We start from the raw sequence: 13,339 nt of genomic DNA, 5'->3' as shown, positions 1-13,339 counted from the left end.
AAACCCCACAACCAGAGTGATGGTCAAGCCTCCAGGCCCAAAGGGGCCTGAGACTTGCTGCGGGGCTACCTGGACCAGGAGATCAGAGACCACACGTGGAATAGAGAGGCTGCAACTAGTCAGTGTGGTCTTGCTTGACCACCCCATTCGGTTGTCTGTCGTCCACGGAGAGACCGCAGAATGAGCGTTTAAGAGCCTGGACTTGGCTTGGATTTGAATCCTGACTTTCACACTCACCAGCTTTGTGATTTGCACTTCTCAAGATCTGAGTTTCTTTACGTAGGAAATGTGAATAATAAGAGTACCTACACCATGGAGTAGTTTTGAGGATTAAGTGAGCTATTACATGAAAAGCACTCGGAGCAGTGCCTTGTACACAGTAAGAGCTCAATGAATGCTGGGTCGTATTAATAATTCAGCCAACAGACACTCAGTGAGCATCTTTTACATGCCAGGCACTGTCCAGCAGTAGGAGATAAAGGTGGTTACGAGGTTAAAGCTCTCATGAATTACCACCTGGAAACAGGGGCTGGCACGAGGTCAACCACCTGAGGACATGAACAGACTCAGAATCTCCAGCACCTGCCTTGTCTGAGTAGGAGAAACAAGCACTCCTTGCTCCTGAGATGGGGAGCCCTGAACCAAGAGAGTAATTAAAGGTCTAGAACAATGACTCCCATAGATGAAAGAGTCCCCTTCCTGCTATCCCCCAACCCAGCAATGCCTCTGGATCACAGCAAGGGCAAGATTCACACACTGGGTAAACTCTGCTATCGCTGAGCTCACAGGAAAAGGCCACACAGCTCCCACAGGAGCCAGACAAAAGAGAAGAGAGGCTTCACACCCAAATAAGCTGCTTGCTCAGAATGGGCTTTCAGTAGGCTGCGTCCTTTTCTCGTTTCCTTCACTCACCCTGCCCACCGTCCTCAGTGCCCAAAGACCCTTCTCCTTCCTGGGAAGCAAAGACCTGTTCCCAGGAAACCTCGAGCTCATCGTAAGGAGGGGATCAGCCAGTCACTCAGGTCTAAACCAGCACTCCAGCACCAATATAAAACTCGAGGATTGACGCTGACAAGCTCTGGGAATGCATTTTGTGTGATGAGTCCTTCCTATGGTTTTTGTGGCTCAAAGCTCAGACCCCATCCCTCAAACCCTCAAACAAACACGAACACAACATATACAACAGAGACTGAAGAGATTTAAGAGTACGCACCTGAGTTCAAATTCTGCCTCCATCACTTCTTAACCGTGAGCAAGTGGCCTCTCGTTGCCAGACCTCAGCTTCTTCATCTGTAGAGCGGGGATGATTAGAGTCCCTGCCACCTCACAACACAGGTCACACACGCCAAGCACACTGCCAGGCCCAGAAGGGGCCTTTGATGATGACAGCTGTGAGTTTAGCTACCCCTGCCTATGATAAATATGCTTTTCATCATTCATCTGCCCTTATTCACCAAGATAAAACAGGGGTGGCATCTTTGACCTATCACCTAGGGTATGAGTCTCATACCCTAGGTCCACACTGTCCAATACCTGTGGCTACTGAGCACTTGAGATGTGGCCGGTACAAATGGAGATGCTGAAGGTGTAAAATACACATTGTATTTTGAAGACTTAATGTGAAAAAAAAAGAATGTAAAGTATCTCAATAATTTTTATACTGACTACGTGTTGAAATGATGGGGTTTTTTTGTTTTTTTGGCCACGCCACACCGATCTTAGTTCCCTGACCAGGTATCGAACCCATGACCTCTGCACTGGAAGCACAGTCTTAACCACTGGACCACCAGGGAAGTCCAAAATGATACTATTTTGGATTAAATAAAATATAGTATTAAAATCAATTTCCTGTTTCTTTTTACTCTTTTAAAAATGTGATTCCCCATAAAATCTTAAATTATGTATATGGCTCACATTGGTGGCTCGCATTATATTTCTAATGGACAGTACTGGTGCAGACCCTTGAGAACCAGAGTCTTCTTATTTGACTTCATACCGTCAGTGTCTAGCATGGTGCCCGGCACATAGGCTGGGTAGAAAAAAATGTTTCACAGATGGCTGGATGAAAGATGCTCTCCATACTTTTCCTGGTCTTAAAAGCAACCACTGCCATCCTCACATCTAACCAGGCCTGCCCTTCATTCAAAATACTGCACAGCCCTTAAGGTCAAAGCTACACCAAATCAAAATGGACATAGTCATGGTGGCTGGAACAGGGTCCCAGAGCCCCTGCAGGGCCAGGCATCACCACCTTAATTACTGGACTGTATTTTAATACTTTAACAGTCCATAAGGCTGGTCTGGTGCTTAGAAACACTCTTTCCCTGGCTGGCCCAAGTCCTCTTGCAAAGCTCACCCAAATGGGACACCGCCTTGTTCACGCTCCTTCGACACCACACCTCATTTCTTGCTAACTTGCGTCTGGTGTGGCAGCCACGCAGTCAACCTTGTTTTATTTGAGGACAGGCTCTGCTCAAGGGCCTTCAGTTTTGAAACAACCAATTAAACATCCCAACAGAAACTGACCCCATCGTGTCTCACTGTCAGTGGAAACGATGCCACATCCCCAGACCACTCCTGCTGCCACATGAATGAGGTACTAAATATAGTCCACAGTGCTTTGCATGTCAAACGACATGGAAGGGAAATGCTGCATCCACTTCTTAAACTTGCCTCAGCCTGCTAAGGAGGGCCTGGGAAGAGGAGTTTGGCATATGGGGAAGAGCCTGGACCCTGGAGTCAGCTTCCTCGTCTGTAAAGTGAGTTATCTATCCCGGACTCTTGTGAGGATTAACTGAGGAAAAGTGTGAGATGCTTAGAAGAACACCAAGTACAGAGTAAAGTACTAGGAAATGTTAGCTGCTATTATCATCATCATTATTATTTTACAAAAATTAAAGTAGTGTGAACTCAAACAATGGGAATTCACTCTTCTCCAGCCACGATACTGTTTTTGTAGCAAACTCATTCTCACATCTGAGCCTTTGCACTTGCTGTTCCCTCTGCCTGGAAATGGTCTTTCCACCCAGCTCCTGGCACAGCTGGTGCCTCTTCTCACGTGACTCCCCTTCAGAAAGGCCTGGGAGGCCTTCCCAGGCCACACAAGCTAAAGTAACCATCCCTGGGACTTCCCTGGTGGTCCAGTGGTAAAGGATCTGCCTTCCAATGCAGGGGTCTCGGGTTCGATCCCTGGTCGGGGAACTAAGATCCCACATGCTGTGGGGCAACTAAGCCCGCGCACTGCAACTACTGAGCTCACGTGCCTCAACTAGGGAGTCTGTGTGCCGCAACGAAGAGCCCGCGTGCTGCAACGAAGACCGGATGCAGCCATAAAAATAAGTAAATAAAATATAAACATTAAAAAAATTTGAAGAGGAAAGCATACTTCATTAAAAAAAAAAATCCCTTCCCCACCGCCAGTCTGCCCCAACCCCTCTCTCCATACCCCCGACCCTGTTATTTCCTCCATCTGAAATTAAAACCACCGGAAGTTTCCTTGTTTATTGTGTGTCCCCTCAGCTAGAATGTAAACCCTAGGAGAGCAAGGATCTTGTCTGTCTTGTTCACTATCCAGAGTTTATGCTTTTAGCCACTACACTACACTGACTATGTACCAGAATGCTTACTGGATGTGTGTTTGTGAATGTAAAAGAAATCCCAGAAAGAACTTAAATGTCCAGCAATAGGGAGACGGTGGTGTGGAGCATGGTCTGTCCACACTGAAGAATGCGTGTCTAGCTGTTAAAAAGAATGAGTCAGGGACTTCCCTGGCGGTCCAGTGGCTTAGACGCCACACTCCCAATGTAGGGGGCCCGGGTTCGATCCCTGGTTGGGGAACTAGATCCCACATGCTGCAACTAAGAGTTCTCATGTCTCAACTAAAAGATTCCGCACGCCGCAACTAAAGATCCCGCATGCTGCAACTAAGACCCGGTGCAGCCAAATAAATAAATAATATTTAAAAAAAAAAAAGAATGATTCAGATATGTAATGACTTGAAGAGATAGGCCCTATCAAATATTTAAAAAATCAAGTTACAAATATGTGTGTCTTGATCCCTCCTTTTTTGGGGAGTGGTGAGGGAGAAGGAAGAAAACAGTCAATATTTGCATACATACATCCATATAAGTATAGAAAGAGGTAAGTGAGAGCATCTACCCGAATTTCCAAGGACAGAGAATCTACTTTGTTCTCTCAGACATCTCCAAAACCTGACACTGGATACTCAGTAAATACTCACTGTCTGAATAAATGGTTGTCTTCGGGGGATGGGATTTTGGAGTGGAGGGTGGCACCTATCGTCTTCCTTACGTATCTCTGTATTGACATGTTACTATGAGCATGTATATCTCCGCATAACTTTTGAAAAGCCAAATTCAACCAATTCACACACACACACAAATTAAAGCCATGACCAGAGCAGTTCTAAGAAACAGCAGTGTCAGTCTTAAAGAAAGCACAAATGCACAAACTGGTCCAATAGCATCTGATTCTAACAGCTAAAAACAAACCCTTTACTTTAGAGGAAATGACTGTTCAATTCTTTTATTAAAACATACAGACATTTAATTTAGATTTGGGGAATTAAACACATAACAAGGTTAAGCTGTTATCATAACCTGTGTCATTTTTTTACACCGAAGTTTGAAATATAACCGCAAAATACCTTTTACAGGGAAAAAAAGGCACCAATCACTGCACGTTCTAAATTCCATTTTTGATTTACCGCCTAACAACTGCAATGTCTGAAAAACAGGCTCATGTTCAACTCTGACCATTCCACACAGACTGCTAAAAAACCCACATGCTGTTGTCACTAACAATTAAGACCAAGATTTTTTTAAGCCATTGCTTTATTTCCTCAGATTTAAAAAAGCACTTAGGGGGAATTCCCTGGCAGTCCAGGTTAGGACTCGGTGCTTTCACTGCCCAGGCCCTGGTTCGATCCCTGGTTGGGGAACTATGATCCTGGCAAGCCCTGTGGTGCGGCCATAAATGATTAATTAATTAACTTAATAAATAACTAAATAATAAAAAAGCACTTAGGCAAATTTAGTGGTCAGCACAAATTTGAGACCACCGGTTCCCATCTCCAAGTGAAATTACAATGAAAGATCTGACAACAGACTCACCCTAAACGGAGAGCTAATGAATTTCCCTGCCCAGCCTCTTCCCTGGTATGTATGCTACCTCCCAAAATGCCCAGGATGGCCCTTCCCACAGAGGATATTCTAAGCCGCTGACACGGTGTAACTTTTCAGAAAGAAATTTAGCAACTCAGCCGAGCTTTGCCAGGCTAAAACTGTAGAAATGGGCCCCCTGAAAGCCAGGGCTTTACTCCCGACTTGTGGCCATTGCAATCTGGCCAAGTCCATAGTGCCTTCTCGGCACCCTATGAATACAATGTTTCACATACATCAATCCTTGGTGACTTGAAAGAAACAACTCAACGTTGTTGGAAAAGTCCATATTCAGTGGCCAAGGGAGAATTTCAGTGCCCACAAGATGGGAGATCAAGAAGGGCCAATGAAATGGTTGCTATGAAATAAGACAGCTCCATCCTTCTTGCCAATCAATTAGACCCGGGAAGCCTGGGGGAGAAGAGCAACTCCCAAGTTTCTGGCTTGGCCCATTTGCCAAGATGGTGACTACTGGGTCTGAGAGGAAAAAGGAGTTTAGGTTGAACATTTTGAGTTCATGGTACCCAAGGGGACAGTCACCAGAGGACATCAAGGAGCACAGGCTCCACATCTGGAACTGGAGCTGAGGGTGCTAACAGGGCTTTGAGACAGAGTCAAGTGCTGGCAGCAGTGGTACAGTACATAAAGCCCTAGAGTGAATGTGTTGGCTTGCGGGGAGGAGTGTGTGAGAGCTGAGCAGGGGGCTGCTGAGAGCAAGTCAGTACCATTTCTTCTCAGGCCCTTATACTGCAGTATGTTCCACAATTTAACCTCTGGTGAATAAAAATTGGGGCGGTGAGGGGGGGGGGAGACATTAACCTTGTCCCTGCTCTGCCCTGTAAATACAAACATAAGCAGCAAAGACCTATCAAGAAAAAGAAGACATGTTTGTTAAGTGCTTACTATGCACCTGGCCCTGGGCTGAACACTAAATATGAATTGTCTCCTAGGATCATCAAAACAACCCTAGCACAAATGTCCTATCACTACCATTTCACAGCTGGGACATTGAGGCTGGGAGGGAACATGTGGGGTAGCTCAGAGCTGTCATGTCACATCCCACCATAGTCAGGCAGTCTCTGGGCCAGATGGAGAACATTGAAGAAGAACAATTATAATATATAAGAGCTGCTACTTAGTGAGAGATGGCTCTGGATTAGGAATACAATCTCAGCAAATCCTTACAACCCTCTGAGGCTGATATTGTTACCCCATTTTACATAGATGGAACCTGAGGCTGCAGGAGAAGTCAACCAGACCAGTTTTGAGTCTGGCCCACTGGAAGACCAACACTACAGCCAGAGCCCCACCCTCAGGGGGGTCTCTGAGAAACTGGGAAAACGCTGAATAAATGGTACCATTTATTAAATGCTGACTATGTGCCAGCTGCTGCTCTAAGCACTTCACAAATGGTATTCTCACTGCATCCTCAAAACGACTCTACGAGGTGGCTGCTATTAAAATCCCATTTTATAGACAGAGAAACGAAGGCACAGAGCAGTGAAGTCTGTCGCTCAAGGTCACACAGCTAGTAAATGGTAGAACCTAATGGTTGAACTTGGTTCTGCCTCCCAAACCAAAGCTCTTAACAAAATAATTTCAGTTAACAGCAGTCACCCTGCATTGAAGGCTAACTATGGACTCGGCTCACCCTCAACTTACCACATTCGGTGGATAATACCTTCACACCATTTCTCGGGAGCTAACAATAATGCAAACACGTAATAAGTGCCTTCTATGTGCCAAATGCTTTATTCACCAGATCTCAACATTTCAACAGAATTCCCAACAAAAGACAGACACTATTCTTCCCCGGTTAGACTGAAAGGGGAAACTGAGGTTCGGCGCGGTTTCCCTATATCGCACCTCCAGAGTGGCAGAGCCAGGACCCGAACTCACTGCTACCCGACTCCCATGCCACGCTCTTCGGCAACAGCGCCAGGTAGCTCGTCTGGAAAGTTGAAGCATGCGGGCAAGAGACCGGCCAGGTCCAGAGGGCTAGAGTCCCGCCGCCGCCGCCCCCAACAACCGGTCCCCACACCCGGCCGTCCGCCCAGTCGCCCGCCCGCGCTGACCCTCGGGGTCCGAGGGGACACCGATTCCCCACCACCCTTGCGCGAGGCCGACCCTGCACCCGGAGCCACATACCTGGGCGTCCCAGCTGCCCGCGCAGCGGGCCCCACGACCACGGTATCCAGATCCGCGCCGCTTGCTGGAGACGCCGCCAGCTCCTGTGGCCCGAGTGACTTCCAGGCTGCCCACTTCCAAGCCGCTTCGCGCGACGCCTCCTGGGAACTGTAGTTTCGCCCTAGGCGGCAGCAAGCTGAAAAAGGCCTGGTGCCCAGGTGCTGCCGGGAGCTGTAGGCGCGGGGCCGCGCTGCCTTCTGGGAATTGTAGTCCACCTGTCGCCCCAGTGCCTCTGGAGTCCCCAGAGTACTTCCGCAGCCCCGAGGGGCGTGAGGGATAGAGGCGTGTCTTCTGCAGACTCCAGCCCGTTGACCGCGCTCCTCGCTCGGCGAGGGCGGTTTTTCCCTTTTTCCAAGCCCTGTCCGCCTCCTCCCTTCCTTCAGTGGACCCTCTTCCTCCCTCTCCGCAAAGCGCGCGCGAGATACTTACACCGAGGGCGCGAGCCTCGGGAGAGGCGGGAATAGCGGAGCAGCGCGCTAGACCCCCAACCGAGGGGAGCCGTGGAGAAGGGCGTCTATGCGCGCTCGCGCACGCGCGCTCGCCGGCCAACTCCGGCCTAAATTGCCGCGGGCCCCCACGGGGAGGACTTTTTTTTTTTCCTTTCGAACGCGCGCGCGCGCGGCCTCGCGCTGGGCTTTTTCCTGCCGGGCGCGCGCCAGTGCGCACGCGCGCTCACTTCCCTCGCCTCGGTCAGTCCACCGGGCGCGGGGCTGGGGAGCTAACCGTCCTGTTGGCAGAGTCTTCTCGCAGCATCCCCAAGGTCGCTCGTCAGGCCCTCCTATTCTAGGTCTGATCCTTCACGTAGCTTCTGAGAGCCGCCACACACGCCGTGCCCTCCCTAGTCGGGAATGCAGTCGTCGCAGGTAACAGGCGCGGCCCCGGTCTTGAAGAGGCGGACACGCCCTTCTTCCCTCCGGCGCGGAGAGCTGGGACGACCGAATGTGTTGGGATTCGTGTCTGGTCGCCTCTCCCCGCAGTAGGCGGCTCCGGAACTCTGCCTTCGACGGGAGTCTCATGACCATCACCCAGGGGGTTGCCCTGGAGGCCCGGTTACCTACCATTCATTCGTTTATAGCACATTCTTAGGGTAACCAGTGTTTGTTGAGTACTTACGGCCTGGAAAATTTTGTTCAAATTTAGTCCACCTGCTGGCATAATCAAGGATCCGACTCTTTTTTTCAAAAAATGAATGTTGCCACTCCTACTCCACTAGGGGTTACCGAGGGAACTGGCTAGAATTGCAAGGTTCTCTGGTCAAGAAAACCCAGTCAATACCCTTCGCACCTCATCTTCCTTCCAAGAAGATGCTCAGTAAGACTTGAGCTGGGAAGCATATATTTCTTCTTCCTGAGAGAGGGCAGAGGGTCATTCATTTGCTCATTCATTCAACAAAAATGTATTAAGCACCTACTTCATGCCAGGTTGGGTGATAATGAGGACACGGGAGAAATCAAGATAAATTGGGTTCCTACTCTCAAGGAGTGAAATCCACACCACCACCAGACGGTGATAATTTAAAGCAGTACTATCTAATAGAAATATAATGCAAGCCAAATATGCAATTTTAAAATTTACATTAAAAAGAAACAGGTGAAATTAATTTTAATAATTTATTTAAGCCAGTATACCTAAAATAAGTTATGCTTAATGAATAAAAGATTTACATTGCTTCAGTTTTAAAATTTAAGTTAATTAAAACTCTGAGGCATTAACAAAGATATTCATTTGTGGCATGGGTTATAGCAAAAGGTTGGAAACTGCCCAATTTCCATTAATAGAAGTTTAAATAAATAAATGGTAGTTCAGCCACGCAGTGGAATACACTGCAGCTGACAGCTGTTGAAAAATGAGACAGAGCTGTATGTTTTAATATGAGTTAATCTTTAAGATTATTAAGTGAGAAACGTGTATATAGCATACTACCATTTGTGTAAGAAAAATAATATTTTTTACATACATGCTTGTGTGTGTACAGAACACCTGAAGAAAGACACAACCAGGGTTACCTTTCTGAAGGGGAACAGGACAGGTGACTTTCTCTTCAGTATATGTTCCTTGGTATGTTTTGAGTATTTTTACCATGTCCATTTTTAAAAGTTGTTTCATTAATGGAGGATGATAGCTAAGTCATAGAATCATTGTATAAGAATTAAATGAAACAATGTATGTAAAATGCCTGGCAACCACTTTACAACCTTAATCAGTTCTGGATGCTATCACTACTCCCATGCTGGATAATTCTTCACTCAATAGAAACTAGCCCACCCTGGTAATATATGTGTGTCCTGGAAAATTGTTTCTTTCTGTAAAGTTAAGTGCATTCCAGTCCCAGCCCTAGCTGTGAACTCACTTATAAGGCCAGAGTAGCAGTTCCAGGCCTGGGGACAGACTTGGGCTCCTTAACAGTAATTCAAAAAAACAGAGTAAGCCAAGATTGCCCTCGGGCTTTACAGTCCCTCTGACTTTACAGTCAACTGATGCCAGCTGGGCTTTCTGCATCCTTGTCCCCAAACGTGAGAGCCACCTGCAAGGCTGTAGGATCCATGCTGGGCTTTACCTCAAAGTGTGGAGCACACATCACTCTTCTTTTGGGTGGTCAGGTCTCCTTGTTATATGTACTCACAATACTTTGTTCTTTTCCTTCTTCAACAGGGGCCCAATAGTGTCACGGAGTGCAGTACCCCCTAGAGCCAATTCTCTGTATTACAAAGGCAGGGCTCATGGGATGCTGGCTTTCCATCCCACCACCACCGACACAGTACCTTGGAATGGACTGCAACTAAGAAAAAGGATGTGGCACCAGCATCAATGCCCAATCATAGACCTGGTTTGTCTCTATAGTCAGCTACAGTCAGATACCATATCTCAGCCCCCAAATTCTGACTCCTCTCAGTTGGCTGCAGGACTTGAATTCTCCCTTTAGATCATCTTTGGGTTATCAAGATATTAAAAAGTCAAGACCATTGGGATTAAGGCATCTGGCGCTCTCTCTGGACTTGCTTTTAAGGACAGGTAAGGGGATTAGGGAATCAAATGTGGGGCATTTTAGGAGAGGTTTCCTCTAAGGAAACTGGTATATGGGATGGGAGAGAGTGGCAACAACAACAACAAACATAGGTATGGGGGTTGAAGGCCTTCCTTCTCACTTAACCTCCAAAGAATATGCCCCCAAAGGGTTCCAACCGCTTGCTTTTTATAGGCTGGTCAAGAGAAGTTGGACCCAGGGGAGATAATTAGGAAAAATGGAAACTGATGTCAATGACTGCAAATTTGTTGACTACAAATGACTATTCTCTCAGCAGCTCTGGGCCCCCAAGAAGGAGCTGGTTGGGTAAATCTGAGCTGTGGGGCCCTGGCCCGTAGGGCCATCCACCGATCCATTTCAGCTGATCACAGTGGCTCCTGAAAGGTGGTCCAAAAGAGCAGCAAGTGCAGGGTTACAGGAGAATAGAATGGAAAAAGATATGGCAGGAGGGCAGCATGCAGCCTTGGGGAGAGTGGAAAGACATAGGGGATGCTAATGTCTGAAAGCCAGTCCCCAGTTCCCATTAGTGGGTTTGTGGGGAAGAGAGCTCACTTAGCATTAGCTGGGAGAACCTTTTACTTCTCTCAAATGATAGAAGAATCTTGAACTGTGAGTTGGATCTTAGTCTTGAAGCTGCCCTGTGTAGCTTTGAACACATCCCTCTTCCTCTCTGAATTCACATTCCTTATATGTACAATGGAGACGGTGGTATCTGCCTCTCAGAATTCTTTCAAGAACTAATGAAGTGATTGATGTGAAAGCTTTTTTTTTTTTTTTTTTTGGCCGCACCGTGAGGCATGCGGGATCTTAGTTCCCTGACCACAGATCCAACCCGCGCCTCCTACAGTGGAAGCGCAGAGTCTTAACCACTGGACCGCCAGGGAAGTCCCTGTGAAAGCTTTTTTTTGTGGGCACTAAACCACCCTACACATGAGATGATGATAAGTTTTGCCTGTTGCTTCCCCCTGCAGATCCAGCCATCAAGTCTCTGTGGCAACACAGGGCCTAGTCTTAGCCGTGCCAGAGGGTGGGTTCTGCTGACCTTGCCTCAGGAGGCCCAGGCCAAATGATCTGGAACTCCAACAGCTCTCCAAACCAGTGTTTCTCAGACTTTAAGACCAGCTGGAGAACTTGTTAAAACTCAGATTTTGGGGCCCTACTCTCGGAGTTTCCGATTTAGTAGGTCTAGGGTGGGGCCTGATAATTTGCATTTCTGACAAGTTCCCAGGTGATGCTGATGCTGCTGTCCTGAGGATCGCAGTTTGGGGACCACTTTAAACTGAAAGTCCATCAGTTTTCCTTCATCGGGCAGGCGCAAGGATGGCTTCCACTGCCCTCTGCTGGCCAGACTATTAAATTGAGCTGTAATGTTTCCAGAGCAACTGAAAAGTACAAAGTATAGGTTGGAAGGAAAAAACTAGTACTTCTCTGAGAACCAAACCAGCCTAAAAACAGCAGTCATAATTGTTTGTTGCTTTAGAGTATACTTTAAAAAGTATTCACAGGAATTATCTTAGTCTATCCTTGCAACAATCCTGTGAAGTTGCAAGGATCTGGCATTTTCATTTTACAAATGAGGAAAACAAGCGCATCGTCAGATCAGTAATGACAGACCCCCTGACAGAGGGAACTTGTTAAAAGTAGGATTTATTCACCATCCAACTAAGAAAAGTAGAGGTTTGTCCTCATGAAGGCCAAAGAGAAGGGAATGGGGAGGAGGAGGATGAATAGCAGATGTATCACATTCAAGAGAGCTACTTGATTCCACAAGCCTGGGAAAGCCTGCAAGGCCCAATGGCTGGATCCTTTCTCCAGCTGGGCTACACGGAGCTGACTCTTTGTCCTGGGCACCCTTTATCTCGATTTCCTGTTTCAGTAGTCAGACTTCAAGGTCCACAGAATCACCTAGGGAGCTTGTTACAAGGGAAGCGCTCAGGGGCCCACCACCATGGTTCTGCTTCAGTACCTAAGGATCTGCATTTTAAGATGTACCTCTCCCCCAGGAATCCCGGTACAGGAGGTCCAGGGTCCACACTTTGGGAACTACTAGTTCTTGCAAAAAGATCCCTTGACAGCCCATCACCAGCAAGGAACAATTATTTGCCTGTGACAGTATTCCTTTCCAGCCCCTCTTAGATTTCTCTGCTTCCCTCCCCCATAATATCCTATTGGATGATAGCCAATGCTAAGATTCAACTTCCAACTCCTTTATTTACCCTCTCCAAGCCTCAGTTTTCTCAAATGAGGTAATACCTACCTCACTGGGCTGCAGTGAGGATTAAATGAGAGGGTATCTTATGCATAGTTCCTGACATTCAAAAAGTGTCCAATAAACATGAGTTCATGGACCTTGCCTTCTGATTTCTAGCTCCTCAAAAAGTATCAGTGGCTAAGCTGGCCTCTTTTGTATTCCTACAGGTTTTTAAACAGTGGTCCTGAGGAGGACCAGGGGATAATCAAGGTGATGACTTCCCCCAGACTCATTCCCGTGTGGAAGGATTTTAAATACCTTATAAATGACATGATACATAAAAGCAAGGTAATGTATATGTAGAACATAAACATGTTACTGGCCTCTATCTATCTTAAGATTTATGAGCACTTCAGGGGAGCATAGATCCACTATGCAGGAAGCAGGCAGGGTAGATGATAAAGACAACTGTCCCCTTAGTAGAAAGTGGGCCATCAACTTCCAAATGAGTCTAGAGACCTCTTGCAAGGACATTTTGATGGTGAGAGGTTAACACTTTGAAGCATTTCAGAAGAACCAACCCTCTGGGAAGAGAGATTTTTCTAAAAGAGAATGGAGAAGGCACCAGAGAGAACATCTGCCAACCTCAGTTTTGCTATGGCTGGCTCTGTGTAAAAGGATCCCAGGTGCATGTTTCATAGCACATGTTCTATCACAGTGGGATAATACACACACACACACACACACACACACACA

General features: G+C 47.0%; 2 protein-coding genes across 14 annotated transcripts in view; one reads left to right on the top strand and one right to left on the bottom strand.

Annotated features, from left to right (window-relative positions):
* Positions 1–8,191, bottom strand: part of SIPA1L3 (signal induced proliferation associated 1 like 3) — a 237,324-nt gene extending 229,133 nt beyond the window's left edge. For all 12 annotated transcript variants that reach the window (XR_003427365.1, XR_003427367.1, XR_003427366.1 and 9 more), the window contains exon 1: positions 7,329–8,191. The gene's annotated coding sequence lies outside the window, so the exon portion shown is untranslated. The remainder of the gene's footprint in view (positions 1–7,328) is intronic.
* The window catches only part of WDR87 (WD repeat domain 87), a 15,605-nt gene continuing 10,389 nt past the window's right edge, over positions 8,124–13,339 (top strand). For both annotated transcript variants that reach the window (XM_027079386.1, XM_027079387.1), the window contains exons 1-3: positions 8,124–8,230; positions 10,020–10,379; positions 12,811–12,931. In XM_027079386.1, the coding sequence (XP_026935187.1) occupies positions 12,857–12,931 (75 nt within the window). In that variant the 5' untranslated portion in view covers positions 8,124–8,230; positions 10,020–10,379; positions 12,811–12,856. The remainder of the gene's footprint in view (positions 8,231–10,019; positions 10,380–12,810; positions 12,932–13,339) is intronic.

This window comes from Aethalodelphis obliquidens, unplaced genomic scaffold (assembly GCF_003676395.1).
Source record: "Aethalodelphis obliquidens isolate GAN/ISIS:26980383/991018 unplaced genomic scaffold, ASM367639v1 scaffold43, whole genome shotgun sequence".
Classification (NCBI taxonomy): Eukaryota; Metazoa; Chordata; class Mammalia; order Artiodactyla; family Delphinidae; genus Aethalodelphis; species Aethalodelphis obliquidens.
This window is presented reverse-complemented; position numbering and strand designations above follow the sequence as displayed.